Consider the following 14453-nt stretch of genomic DNA (forward strand, 5'->3'; position numbering starts at 1 on the left):
CGCAGCTGCACAAACCCCTCTTCACGGCGGGGACGAGGGCCAGGTGACTTGCCACAGCGTGGGGGCAGTCAGTGGCTGAATCTACAACAGAGCACAGGACTTATCAGGGTCCTTAACATATGCGTGTAATGCTCAGCCCCCAGGGGAAATCGGCAAACAGCGCTTCCCCCGTGGGTTTGCACGTGGGCCCCTTCCCTGGACGAGGCAGCGTTTCTGTTTGGGGCCCTTCAGAAGCAGACCGAGAGGGTCCGACTCTGTGTCGTCTCCCTGGGTGATGCCCCGGTGCGGGGGAAGGGAAGGAAGTCCAGGAGGAGGGCATGGTCAGTCCAGTCACCGCGGTGTGGAGGACTGAGCCACGGCAGGACGCAGGGCAGACGCACCTCGGCACCGGCCCAGCCGTGTTTAGCTGCCGGCCGGGCACAGGCGGGAAGCGGGCCGTGTGCACACACCCGAGCACGCGGGAAGCGGGCCGTGTGCACACACCCGAGCACGCCCCCCGGCCGGGAATCCCAGGCAGGGACACAGTCCTCTGGGCTAAGAGACGGGGGCGCAGCGAGGAGCCCCCAGAGCCCCACCCCAGCAGGTCTGCCCGGGCCCAGGAAGGTGCATTTCTCATAAACAGGGAGCGCGGCCCGCCATCAGGTGTGAGCTGCCGCCCTCTGCCCTCCCCTCCTGGGGGCTTCGCGCCTCCGATTTATGAATATGTTTTCATACCACTTCGTGTCCTAGACCCCAGAGTCCATGCTCTGGGTTTTGAAAGTAGAGGATTAATAAGCATTTAGAACTCCCGGCCATCAGGGCCGGTGGATAGAGTGCCATCTGCCAGCCACAATGTATTTATAATGGGCCTTATACATATTTATAAGTTTGCAAGCAACAAATGCACAGTTTTAAAACTGGCACATTTTATAGCAGCCAGAAAAACTGCAATTTTATATGAGGACTTTGAATGTCAACTGCACACACGCGTACCTACACTGCTCACGACGGAGGCGCACTGGTGTGCGCGCTCCCGCGGGCGGGCCGTGCGACGGCACTTCTCCCTGGGCTGTGGCATTTTAAGCAACCAGAGAGCTAAGCAGACATGAAGAGTCTGGGGACGACGGGTCCTGGCATCTGCAGACATGTGGAAGGGGGTCCTGGATGCTGCAGGAGGGGGGCCCAAGTGCAAGGGAGCAGGAACCGACAGCAGGCCGGGGTTGGGGGCACGGTGGGAGCGGCCGAGGGCAGGAGGGCGGGGAGGCCGGCAGGGAAGACCAGGAAGGAGGGACACAGAAGGGCTTGGGGACAAGCACGTCCGGTCTTACATGGTGCTTGCGTCCAGCAGCGTCTGTCAGAGGCCGGCGACCACGGGCAGGAAGGGACAGGTGCGGGAAGGCTGTCCGCCCTGGGGGTGCTCCGGGGCGAGCGGGCTGCCCGGGCACAGCCGTGCTCCCCACACGGCCCCGTCACGGGTGGCAGGCTCTGTGCTGGGCTCCCCGGAGAGATGGGGGTCTGTCATCTGGTAGGAAACAAACCCGCACAAGGCGTGAGGGTCAGACGGCCTGCTGGCGGCGCGGCCAGGACCACGGAGGCCAGGCTCCCGGCTGGTCTGGGCCATCTGAGGCTGTGCGCGCTGGAGGCGGGTGGGGCGGGGCGCAGAGGGGGCAGGCGGGGACGCCCTCCTCACACCGCGTGGCTGGTGTCGGCAGGGGTGCTGGTGGCCGTGGCCCTGGGGCCTCTGCCTCCCCAGATGCCCTGGATGAAGGACTCCCCAGGGCTCCTCCCTGAACAAGGAGAGCCATGCTCACCGAGGAAAGTGCCAGACCTGAAACCTCGTACAAGCTTACGTTTCTGTGTTGTTGGGTCACCGTGAGAGGCTGTAGGTAGAAAACCGGGGCACGGAGAGGGCAGGTACGGCCCCGCGTGTCACGCTCATCAGCCCGCACGCCCGGGGCGTCGCCACCACGGCCCGATTGTCTACCTGCCCGAGTCCAGCAGAGACACGCGGGCACCTCTGTCTTTCAACCCTGGGTTCCCTTTCTCTGCACTGTGTGTTGGCTGTGAGTGGAGTGTTCTGTTCATTTGCCTTTTGAATAAACCTTGTTCCAGAATAAATATTGTAAAATCTTTAAGTATGTGAATGTTTCTTTGCATTGAGAATTGAACAAGAGTTAAACATTTGATGTTAAAATCCAAGGATTAGGAGAGAACTCCGTGTAAATTTAATGTGTAATAAGAAGATATTTATTACTTTTTAAAAAGCATTTGGATGGCAAATTATATATATTGATAAATATCACTGGAGAAGTCTGTGTTTTGTTTTCCTTTGACTTGTGTGGAGCAGGGAAGCATTGCCACAAAGGCCTCTGGCCGGGACGTCACTGTCGTGCAGGGACAGACTCGCCTTCGGATTCTGAGGACTGGATGCCCACACCCGCCTCGTGTTCTAACCTCCTGCAGGAAGTGACGTGGCCTCTGGCCGCGTCTGCGGGGGCCAGCCGGAGGGGCCACGGGGCGTCCCCGAGTGTCAGCCCTGTCACCCGGGGTGGAGGGTGTCACCGCCGTCTTCGCAATGTCCTTCCGCTCACTGGAGGTAGGAAAACGTGCCTTGATTTTGGGGAGAGGCGTGTGCAGTTCTGTGCGGAAACCCTGTGATGTTTTGGACGCGATTTAAAAGCGCAGACCTGCTAACTCGGTGAGGACGTGGAGGTGGTTCCGCGTCCAGGACAGCCTCTGGGCGCACGGGCCACGGGGGGACAGCAGCGTCTTCCGCGGAGCTCACTGTTGGAGTGGCCGTCACCTAAGTGTGAGCAACAGAGGGTCGCGTGGCCAGCCTCTCCCGTGGGGGGGAGGGGCTTAGGGAGCACGTGCCTCTCCAGCGCCAGCACAGCCTGGCCCCCCCGGGTGTGGAGAGCACAGGGGGCTCCTGTCGGGGTCTCTGGCCGCCAGTCTCACCACCTTGGGGAGCCGCCGTGGGCCTCGCTTGTGCTGAGATGTGGGCTGACACTGAGCGGACACACACGCACACACACACTAGACGTGGCCCTCCGTCACGGACGCCGGGCGAGGGAGCAGTTCTGACCTACTCTCTCCTGTTGCAAACAGAGCAGAACCAGACGTCCGCCTCCGCCAGGACCCGTGATTTTCCCCCTGGAGAAGGTTGAGGGTTCCCCCTCCTCCCAGCAGTCCTGCTCCCAGACCCTGACCCAGGGCGGTGTCCCGGACAGCGGCCATGCAAGTGGAGAGCTGGGCGGGGGAGCATGGGCTCCAGGGACCGTTTCCATCCTGGAGGGGCAGTGGCCCCAGGTGGGAGGCCGGGCCATCACCCTGCACACCACACGGTGCCCCCACACTGACCCTCGGCCACAAGTTTCCTTTTCTATTTTTAATTTTTTAAGTTTATTCATTTATCTTGAGAGAAAGAGAAAGAGAAAGCTGGAGAGGGGAAGGGCAGAGAGAGAGGGAGAGAGAATCCCAAGTGGGCTCCAGGCTCCAAGCTGATAGCACAGAACTCGACACGGGGCTTGAACCCACAAACCCGGAGATCATGGCCTGAGCTGAAGTTGGATGCTTAACTGACTGAGCCCCCCAGGCACCCCAACAGACAGCTTTCTATGCAGGCTTTTGGTTTTATTTTATTTTTTTAACAAACACACAGGACACGGTGAAGGTTACTAACCAAGCGAGATCTAGCATAAGTGCTCTCTGGCCTTGACGTTCAACTCCAGAACGCGCCCCAGCGGGCTGCCGAGGGCCGGGCACACCGGCTTACGGTTGATCACGTGTTGCATCCATCAGGCAAACACTTCCTGTTTTGGCATATTTTTCATTCAGACGGCTTGCAAGTTCTGCCTTCTCTCAATGGGACCACAGAGCGACTGTCACTAATATCAGCACCAGAGACAGGACCCCCGACGCCCCTCAGAGCCAGGGTTCCAGGTGCTGAAGTCACGTCATCGCCTGGCGGGCACCGACGCCCAACACTCCGGCTCTCGGAAACATGGCTTCATCTTCTCAACCAGTACCTCATGCTGGACTTTTCTAGAAACGCTCTCTGAGTTCAGAAAGCAGCCCCTTTACAGTGATGTAAGCCACCAAAATGCCCCCAAGGACATCCCCTTACATTGGTAACAGAAGGGAGGACGGTGTGGTCGGTACACGGAGACCACCCGGGACCCACCGGGACATTCCGTGGGGCCAGGAACATGCATCAGGTACCACACGTCAGGACCAGCTTCTCTCCCAGACCATTGATGTGGTAAGACTGAGTCTTCACTTGGCCGAACCCTCCACCCCGGGCCCTCACGTATCTGAGAAACGCCCGGGGCTCTGACGTGGCCTCACCAGGTAAGAGTCCTTTTGAAGGCTTCTCGGTTTTGTTTTTACCAAGAACCCGTCAACTCTGCAAATGCGCACACGTTTGTCCTGCGGGTGGTCCTTGGGGCAGGCGCACACAGAAACACCTCCTGAGTAATCCCTTTACGTGGCCATCAGGGACACAGGGTCAGCCCAGGCAGCTGGCGAAGCTTCCAGCATCCTTGTGTTGCCCTGGACAGTGCACTGGATGGGTCACTGTCAGGGTCAGCTTTGGGGAGGTGGAGCCCGCCGGGCGCTACTGTGCCGGAACGGCACGGGCGGCTGCCCCCGAGCGTTTCTGATCAGAGAGAACGAGACTCAGCACGGCCCTGGAAACCTCTCCTAACACAGCGCGAACATTCCACTGCAGAAACAGGCCACTGCTTCTGCTTCAGGCCAGGGGTCTGTCCTCTGCTTCTCCCTCGTGGGTCCCTTTCTTGGCTGGTCTCCTGGGAGACCCTGGCTCTTCTGTGACCTGTAGGAACCCCAGTCAGGGAATTTGGTCAATGTGGGTTTGGATGTGCAGAGAAGAGACACAGGCACACGGCTCCCAGAGATCACCAGACCCCCCGACCTCCGGGATCGCTCAGACCCGCACTTCGGAGGCCAGCCTGGAACCACACGTCTCTGGAAAGCCAGAGCCGGCGGAGCACAAGCCCTCACGTCGGTCTGCGGAGCCCAGGACTGGCCTGTGCCCTGAGTCTCCAGCCACATCCTCCAGCTCAGTCAGGACGCACCCGGGCTTCCTACTGTCTGGCTGTGCCACACGCTGCCGCTCACCGCTACAAGCTGCCGCCCCGCACCAACAGCAGGCCCGCGGGACACAAGGGCTCCGTCACGCAGGGATGAGCACACAGGCATCCACCCCGTGCACGGTGTAGCGTGAAGTCACCAAACATCACGGCGACGATCCAGGAAACACTGCACACTGTGGGGCCCAGACCTCCCCGGCCCAGGTCCCGCGGGAGCAGCCCGTGGGGTCTGGGGCGGGCAGCAGATACCGTCAGCAGCGTGGTGCGTTCGGAAGACTCGAGCCGAAACCGAGCACACGGTCTGGACCACGCGGGCGCGTCCTTGGGCCCCCTCCTCGCGTGACGTCCATGCCGGGCGGGCTATCAGGAGATAGGTTTCCCAAGTCCCTGCTCTGGACCTCCCAGGGCGAGGCGTGCAGTAGACGCGGTGGGGCCGCAGAGCCCGGGTCTGCCCCGCCCTTCCCGGAGGCAAGTGCACTCACTTGCAGAGAACCCCGTTCTGCAGGGGTGTGTTTCTGTCGGTTATGCAGGGGGAGGCGGCTCTCTGGGGAGGGTCTTCCTTGCCCTTTGGCGAGGGGCTGCTGTTGTTGCTGCCGCTGGACTTGCTCCTGCCGGGATCCAGGGCGGGCTGGGTGGGCGAGGAGCGGGCGCCGCGGCCCCGGGCCAGGCAGGTGCACACCAGCCGGAAGAAGGCCCGCCGCATCTCCTTGCTGGCCAGCGTGTAGATGACGGGGTTCATGGCGGAGTTGAGCACGGCCAGCACGATGAACCACTGGGCCTTGAACAGGACGGCGCACTCCTTGACCCTGCAGGCCACGTCGATGAGGAAGAGGATGAAGAGCGGGGACCAGCAGGCGATGAAGACGCTCACCACGATGACCACGGTGCGCAGCAGGGCCATGGAGCGCTCCGAGGTGTGGGGGCTGGTGACCCTGCGGCTGCTGGACTTCACCAGGGCGTAGATGCGGGCATACAGCAGCACGATGGCCACCAGGATGGCCGTGAAGACGCTGATGCAGAAGGCGATGTACTTCTTGGAGTAGAGGGGCAGGATGGTGGAGCAGTCGGGCAGGTCGCGGAGACAGTTCCAGCCCAGGATGGGCAGGGCGCCCAGCGAGAGCGCCACGAGCCAGCACATCCCGATCAGCAGGAACACACGGTGCTTCTTGTTGGCATCGTAGGGCCGCATCTTGATCATGGTCAGGTGCCGCTCGATGGCGATGGCCAGCAGGCTGCAGGTGGACGCCCCGAGGGCCACGAACATGCTGCCCTCGCGCAGGAACCAGACGGTCGGGGACAGGCTCAGCGTCCTCTTGCCCGACATCAGGATGTTGACCTTGTAGGCGACGCCGGCCAGCAGGTCGCAGAGGGCCAGGTTGCCGATGAAGAAGTACATGCGGTTGTGGAACTTGTTGTTTTTCCAGATGGCGATCAGAACCATCAGGTTCTCCAGCACGATGAGGCTGCAGACGGCCAGCAGCAGCACGGTGGTGGGTGTGCTGCCGTCGGGGGCCTCCTCCAGCCTGCCCTCCAGCTTGCCCACGTAGTTGTAGTGCTGGTGCAGGGTCTCGTTCCCGGGCGGGGGCCTGGGGCGCGGCGTGAGGCCCGACGCTGCCATGGGGGTGGACTCACCGACGCTCAGCTCCGGAAGCCACCAGAGGGCGCCCTGGGCACGTCCATTTCCAGAGGAAAAGGGACCGGCTCAGGCTTCGGAGGTGGCCCGGGAGGGACCCCGGCCAGGGCATGGAGAGCAGGCGCCTGCGGAGATAGAAGAGGGGTGCCCGGCGATTAAGGGGGAGCAGCGGCAGCAGCAAGGCTGGAGAAAGGCACTGAAAATCCAGAAGTATAGGAACAGCCCAGGGCTCCCTGGAGACAGGCGGCCGGGGCAGCGACTTGCCGTCTGACCCGCAGGGAGTGGGGGACGGGGGACTCAGTGCGTGCGCGCCCCGTCGCTCACTCACGTCACGACGACACAGACCCCAAATAAACGTTCGTCGGGGAATCTCCGGGCACGTGGGACGCTGACTGCGCGCAGGAGCTGTTAGACCACGGCTCCCCGTCCCTGGGAGAGAAGACGGTCATCTCAGGACAACAGAATGGGACTGAGTCCAGGAGGACGCCACCCCTGCCCCTCCCCGCGCCTGAGGCCTCCCTGGTGAGGCTGGAGCTGTGGAGCGGGGTACCAGGGCCGGGGACAGAATCGGGTCCAGACGGCCCACAGGCGAGGCCTGGGACAGGGCCACGAGGCCACCGAGGGCTTCCCTGGGGGCGGTGGGGCGAGGTGGGGGCAGGCGGGATGCACGGTGAAGGAAGGGAAGGCAGGGATGAGCACTTGGGCTTTGAACTTGGCTGAAAACCCAGGGCTTGGATAAAATTGAACCCCCAAAACTGAGGGTGTGCCCTTGAGCAGGAAGGAACGGCCCCCAGGAGTGCCAGAGAACCCGTGACGGCGAGAAGCCAAGGGCCAGGCCCGCCAGGGCCCGGATGTCAATCCTCCCCCAACCTGACACTTCCCACCCTCAGCGGGGGTCACACTCAGCACGTCCGGTGATGTCACCATCGCAGCTAGACGTGGCTCTCAGGGGGCCCGCGGGTTTTAAATCACAGATATTTGTGCAAGAACCTCCGTGAGATCCAGCGAGGTTAGTGTGAGGCAGCCCACCGACTACCCGGCCATGACTTCCTCGACTTTGGTAACGTTCAGGCCAGAGCCCTAAGCTGGCTTCAGAGACAAACGGACGGTGGCCCAACGACACGGGGTCTGCACTGTGGGGGCCGAGGCCTCGTCCGCCCGCTGAGCTCGCTGCCAGGTACAAACACGGCCCGAGAGGGTCTCGTCCCGGAAGGACCCAGGGCTGAAGTGCTGGCAGCTGCTCTGGGAGGAGGAGAGGAAACTGCAGGTCCCCCCCAGGACCGCCTCCAGGTCACTGCTCCCCTGCCCCTCTGTGCTGCTCAGGGCCCCGGAGGCGGTCAGCCCTCGCCTGCATCAGCCGGACGCTCGGGTTCTCAGACAGAAGGACGCGATGCCATTTCTTCTTTGTCCCCAGCGCCCGGGGGCTTCGAAGTGCTGCTGGTTCCAGAAACCCCGGAGGCCGGGCCTGTGGGAGGCCTCGTGTTGTGTGTGTCGGTGCGTCTGGAGGCCCGCGGGTCGGCTCAGCGGGCAGCTTTCCCGCCAGCCTCCCCTGCACTGGGCTCCGTCCTGGCCTTCACGCCCCACGTCAACTCCTGCTCTGTGACACTTTCTGGGACCAGCCCAGCCCCTCTGAGCCTGACACTTTTTACAACAAACCACACACTGTTCTGCAAAGAGTGGAAATGACAGCCTCTGGGCCCTCTGCCTGGGGTGTCCCGGGGTCACACTCACATGGGCACTGTGCGCACCACGTCGATCACGGAGCCTGTCGGCTAACAGGGACGCGATGAATACCCTTTACTGCTGCTGTGTGGACAGAGACGGCACGACCTCACTTTGCTCACCGGGCGCTGAGCCCCGGCTGGGCTCCCGCCCACAGCGTCACCAGCCCCAGACGGACCGTGGTGGCCGGCCCTGTACCACGCGTGTCCTTGTTCATGGAAAAGACACAGCGCAGAGTCAGGGATGAGAAACACGCGTGCCGCCCCGCTGAGAGTCAGAGGGAGCGGCGCCCTGAGAGCAGCGATTTCCTGGTCGGCAGCGGGCACCCCGCCGACCCGGGGGCCCCCCACGCCCCACGCCATCCAGCCTGCTGCCCGCTCGGTCCGCCACCCCGAGTCCAGTGTGCCTCACACCTGCGCCCCCACCGGGGTTCCGTCCCGGGAACCGACCACGGCACACACGTGGTCCACGACTCACGACCACGGGGAATGAGTTAGCATCCCAACAGTCCGAGCTGTAGGAACGTGTGAGTGTTACCCCTCAGGACACGAGAGTGAACTGCCTGTGGATTCACACCCACGACGGCGAGAAAGGGCTCCAAGCATCCACATCAGGAAGGTTCCGGGGCCTCGGCACCACTGAAGCTCATCTCCGGCCTGTCTCCCGAGAACTCCACGCTGCGCTCGGTGCTCTCTGTGCGCTCCCGCGCCCGGGCTGGGCCGACAGCTGGGACGGAAGGGACAGGCATCCCGCCAGCGCTGCGGGGCCTGGACTCTGGGAGGCAAAGAGCTGCAGGGGCGCCCTTCCCTGCATAGGCGGGTTCGCTAGGAAGTGAGCTGAGCAGGAAAACAAGCCAACGGTAAAGCCAGGACCCGGCGGTAAACTAACTCAACGAAAACACGGAAGAAGCGCCAGAGGGCCACCAACAGCATGCGCTTTGAGGATGAATGTATCTTCCCACTAATGCGTCACCGATCACTTCCCTTGATGAAATATTCATCATTCAAAAAGCTTACTTTTTCAGAACATCCTTGGTTAAATGCTATTCTCCGCCTTTTGTGTAACTGGAAGACATCTGTTCTCTTTGGAACTAAAAGCGTATTTTCTTTGGATTTTCAACGTTCGAATGTGGACTCCATCCCGAGTTACGTGCTGGGCTAACGGCCAGGTTGATTTTGGACGCATGGAGTGCGGCTGCGTGTGGTCAAGGGCAGCACGGAGGAGGTCCGCCTCCGCGGCTCAGGCGCCGCAGGGCCTTTGTTTTCGGGGAGAGCACCCTCCCGTCTCACCCCAACTTCTGAGCAGGTCAGCCCTGCTCAGGGCCAGGCGGGGCCTCCACCCTTCCGGGAAGTGCCAGGCATGCAGGTTCCCGCTCCTGGGAGGCCAGCCCGGCCCGCCCCGCAGAGGAGGGGCCCAAGCCAGCACCCCTCCCCGGGAGGGGACCCCTCCAGCAGGCTGCTCCTCCCGAGGGCCACGTCTGTCTCCAACTTCTGCATAAATGGGTCCCCATGGCATGTAACCACCTGGTTCTTTGTGCCGATGCGATGCCGAGTCCTACGTGGAAGCACGTTCAGATGTCAGGAATTCCTGCTCCCGCCGAGGATGCCGCACCGGTCTGTGGACACAGGGTGGCCTCCGCATGTCACTGTCCCAAGATGCGTGGCTGGGACTGGATGGGGACGTCCTCGGGAGCTTGCATCTGTGTTTCCAGGTGGTGCCTTGGATTTTGGGCGTCGTGTTGGGGTCTGGGGCGGGGGAGGGGGGCTCTGATACAGGGGTCCCTGCAGAGACGAACTGCACTCAGCCAGCTGGAGAAGTCCCCACCGGGACATTTACACATCATGCTCACATTTCATTTCATTTTAAAAGACAAGCATCTGGGGCTGGCGGTGACCACCGTGTGCGTTTCGTTATGAGAGTCTGATTCTTGCTTAGTTTGCCCCGAACAACTCAGAAATAGCAGCCGCTGAGGAAGGTGGCGGTGTGCCTTCTCGTCTTGTAAGGCTCGGAGCGCCGGCCCTGTTCCAGAACCTGCTGTGTGCTGCGGGCACTCTGCGCGCGCTCACCGCAGATGACCTCCAGGCTCCGGAAAGCTGATGGCCACCAGCAGGACCCTCACTCCCAAGGGCTGCGCCCACGTCCCCCCGACCCCCGCACACCCCTCCCGCTCACTGTGCCCAGCAGGGACACGGTGAACAGATGCCCTGCCCACAGCCGGCGCCCAGGGGACGGACCCGACAGAGACCACTCTCTGCAGTTTTTCCCGCATCCTCACGAAGGTGCGGTCAAGTCTACCTCAAGGCATTTCAACGCCAGTGCTTTCTCCCTTTGCTGAGAAGCACTAAGATCCCTTCTAGGAGGTGGTGCCACTGCGTCACCCAGGTTAGACCGTGTCACATCAGTGGGGCTCCCCATCCCCCTGTTCCCAGGAGGCGCATCCGCAGACGGGCCGGGTCGGCCGATGGAGTCCAGATGTGCCCTCTACGCTAGTGATTCACTTTCTCTACACATGGCAATCCGAAAAATAAACACACTATAAAAAGAAGGACAAGAAAAAAAGTAAAGGAAAATATTTCCACCAAGTCTGGGGTCTGTGTCTCTTCTCTCCTCTCTCTCGCTCTCTGCACTGGCGAACAAGAAAAGCACACGAAGGCGGTGAGAAATTCCTCCCGGTCAGAGGCGGGTGATGTTTCTCAAAGGCAAGTTTTCCCAGGGAAATCAACGAGTCCATCCTCCAAAATGAGTGAAAACGCTGAGCACTCGTGACGCGTGGAAAATTTCTTGGAAAGCAGTATTTTGTTGTTGTTTATGAGAATTTAGGAAGGAAATAAGGGGCCGGCTGTCTCAAGGCTCCAGGAAATTCCTTTGCTAATGAGTGTTTCCCTTGCCCCAGATTTCTGAGGTGACCCCGCTGGGCTTTCAGAGGTGCTCACGGCAAGAGGGTTCCCTCACAGCCCGGCGCCGCTCTGCTTGAGCCCAGAGCCCAGTCCGGAGCCCCCGTGGGTAGCGCTTGGGGGCAGGCTTCCCCCGCTACCCAGCGGCTTTCCCACAAGCCACTCTCCCAGGCAGGTGAGCCTCAGATGTGACCACGCGAGGCGCTCAGGGGCGCGGCCGGACCCAGGCTCTGGCTCTGCGCTCTCTCCCAGGTGCCCAGGCTCATCCGTGAGGGTTTTGATACAAGAGGCCTTACCCTCTCTTTCTTTCCAGACTTCCCCTTCTCTGCTTGTTCTTAGGGCACGGGACTGGGCTCCTGCTGTGATTGCCCCCCCATGCATGAGCTCCCCCGGGGGGCTAAGGACATATGCAAATAAGAGACATCTGGGCCCAAGGGGTCCTCACTGTGGGCTCCCTCCCATCCTTTCCCGGAGCCACAGGGACACAGCTCGTGTGGTCCGCACGGCGGCATCTGCTGTCTGGACGTGAGCAGAAGGAAACCGAGGCTGGGCTGTGGCCGTCGCGGTCCCTGGCGGCACAGCTCGGAAGAGGAGGCTGGGCTGGCTGTTGGGGGGTGTGGTTCCCACGCACCTGTTAGGGCGCCGCTCTTCCTGAGCGTCCGCACCTCCTCGCGGTCTGCACCTGGACAGTGACAAGGGTGTCACAAGGGCAGCCGGATGCTGGCATGCACGCTGACAGGAGGGCAACGGAGCACGTCTCCAGGAGGAAAAGGCTCGCAGACTGGCCCGGGACTGGCTCCGGCTCGCGGTGCTGAACGGACGCCGGAGCCACCCCGGGTGCCACGCTGTACACCTGGTGGCCTGCCGCAGCGGTAATGCCTCAAAATCAGAAGGAAAACGAAACAGAACGAAAGGCGACTGCGTGTCCAGCGCTGTCCCAGCAGTAAGTGAAATGCAGGAGTCTCCACGACTGGAGACAGGCCTCCCGTTAGCTCCGAAAGCTCACGGGACATCTCCTACGGCAGCCGACCAGCCCAGCAGAAGACGGGGGCCGAGGAGCAAAGGAGTTATAGGAAGTGAAGGGAGGACACAGAAAGGCTGGGTGACCCACAGCACGGCTCTGTCACCGATGGCCTGAAGGCGCGGTGTCACAGCACGAAGTCCTGGGAGAAAAAAGGGGCTTCACAGAAGGGTAACCCCCACATTTTCAAGATTACCGCATGCTCAGATTCTCACTTTCCGATCACAGAAGCACACGCATACACGGTAGGCATCGAAGCATGTGTAAGAGGATGGAAACGATCCGAAAGGACCAAGTCAGTGTCCTAGTTCCCAGAAAAAGGAAGAGCGGTGCCTGCATTTCAAGAACACCCCCGGGCCAACATGTGAGGCTCCTTCCTAGGGAAATGGAGTTTCTGCTACCCACACGCGGGTGCGAATTAGGAGAGCCGTGCACTTGGCCAAGTTCAGAAACGTGAGGGAAAGCAGCATCTTCCAAGCAGGACTGGCTGAGAAGCCGTTCCGTCTGTAGCCAGCAGGACGCTCCGAAGGCTGACTTTTAGTGTCTGGCGTCAGGTGACAGAGCCCGGCAGGCCGGACGTGAAGGTCTGCTGGCTGAGAACAGCCCTCGCTGGTCCTCCGGCAACCACACGCTCACTCACTCCGGCTCGTGAGAAAACCTACAGATCCTGACGCTCCCAGACGCCGTGGAGTGCAGCACGCCTACGGCCACACCGCCAGCCCCCGGCATGGCCGTCTTTGTCGGCCAGGGACCCACAGAACCTAATGCGGCCGGGTCCCGTCTAGCGATTGTCTTCCTTAGCCAGGCCTGCAAGGCAGCCACGAGGGCGGCCAAGGACGCGGGCGGTACAGCGAATGTCTGCAGCCTGGACTCCGGCCTTTAGAAAGACGCCGGATGCTGGAATTGGTCGGGGTGGACCCTCTCCTTTAGACATGACCTTCCAGAAGAGCCCCGCGTTCATGCCGCTCCCCGGGATCTTCCTAACCCAATGTGTTCTCCCTCAGGACGCCCCAGGAGAAGTTCATGAAACCCCACAGAGAAGAAGGTCCCCGGGAGTGGCCAGCGCCAGAAGAGAGAGAGAGGAGACGCGGGCCACTCGGAGCTGCGATTAGAAGGGGCAGGGCGCAAGTTTCCTGCCTCGGGCCAAAGAAGGGCACGTCCTGCCCCTTCCCCTGCCTTTCTCTAGCTCCAGGGCAGCGCCACAGATGCACAGAGCCTGCTGCGCCACAGGGGCCCCAGTCCTCCAGCCCCGATTCTGACGTCCCCACTGCCTACCTCGAGAAACAGAAGGAAAAAGTCGGATTTTAAGGCGAATATAATTTAAAGGAAAGCCTTTCCCAGGAGAAGGGCACCCCCAGAGCCCCCGGTGCTCATCCTGGGAGGGCGCCTGACCTTCTAACTGTCCCGGGGAAGGACAGGGGGGCGTCTCCGGGAAGGGCCACCTCTCTTTCATTCGGGTCGTTAAGGGGAAGCGCAGTCTAGACGGTCCGGCCGCGGTTCAAAAGGAATCATCCCCTCTCCCCCCCCCCCCGCGGGGACCGGCCCCGGAATGGATGGCCTGGGGGACAGAGTGATGCTGAGGCGGCGGCTCGCCCCGCCGGGTCCCTGTCACACCCGGGATAGTCTGAAATTTGGTGAGAAAAGTGGGACCGGCTGCCCCCAGCCCGCCCGCCCAGGCCCCCGCGCACCGGCCCCGCCGCCGACTCACCTCCGTCTGGCAAGGGCACTGGGGCCGCCCGCATCCCCGCGACGCCTCCTCCGCTCCCAGGGGCCTGGACCGGGGCAGCGGGAGAGTCCTGGGGAGGAGATGGGGGGTCCCGCCCGAGCCCGTCTGGCCACCACGCTGGCGCCGCGTCCCCGTCGCGTGTCCCCGGGACCGGCGGGCTCAGCCTCTGCGCGCGCACGCCCGGGCGCAAACTTTTCCAGCGGCCCTCGGGGCGGGGCCGCGCTCCACCCCTGCGCCCGCCCCCTCCCCGCCTCCTCCGCCCCTGCGCCCGCCTCCTCCCCGCCTCCCCGAAACCCCCTGCGCCTCAGGTCCCAGACCCATAGCCCCGACCCCCGCCGCCCCTCTCACCTCCTTTCCCCCAACCCCT

The 14453-nt window shown here is 62.1% G+C and overlaps 1 protein-coding gene across 1 annotated transcript; it reads right to left on the minus strand.

The window, feature by feature from the left end:
• Window positions 1–3591: 3591 nt before the first annotated feature.
• S1PR3 (sphingosine-1-phosphate receptor 3) lies at window positions 3592–14235 on the minus strand. The gene is made up of 2 exons (XM_029920344.1): window positions 14069–14235; window positions 3592–6848 (listed from the first exon to the last, which is right to left on the minus strand). Exon 2 carries the CDS (start codon window positions 6706–6708, stop codon window positions 5569–5571), a length of 1140 nt encoding a protein of 379 aa, XP_029776204.1. The 5' UTR covers window positions 6709–6848; window positions 14069–14235; the 3' UTR covers window positions 3592–5568.
• Window positions 14236–14453: the final 218 nt, after the last annotated feature.

Source organism: Suricata suricatta, chromosome 13 (genome assembly GCF_006229205.1).
Source record: "Suricata suricatta isolate VVHF042 chromosome 13, meerkat_22Aug2017_6uvM2_HiC, whole genome shotgun sequence".
NCBI lineage: Eukaryota > Metazoa > Chordata > Mammalia > Carnivora > Herpestidae > Suricata > Suricata suricatta.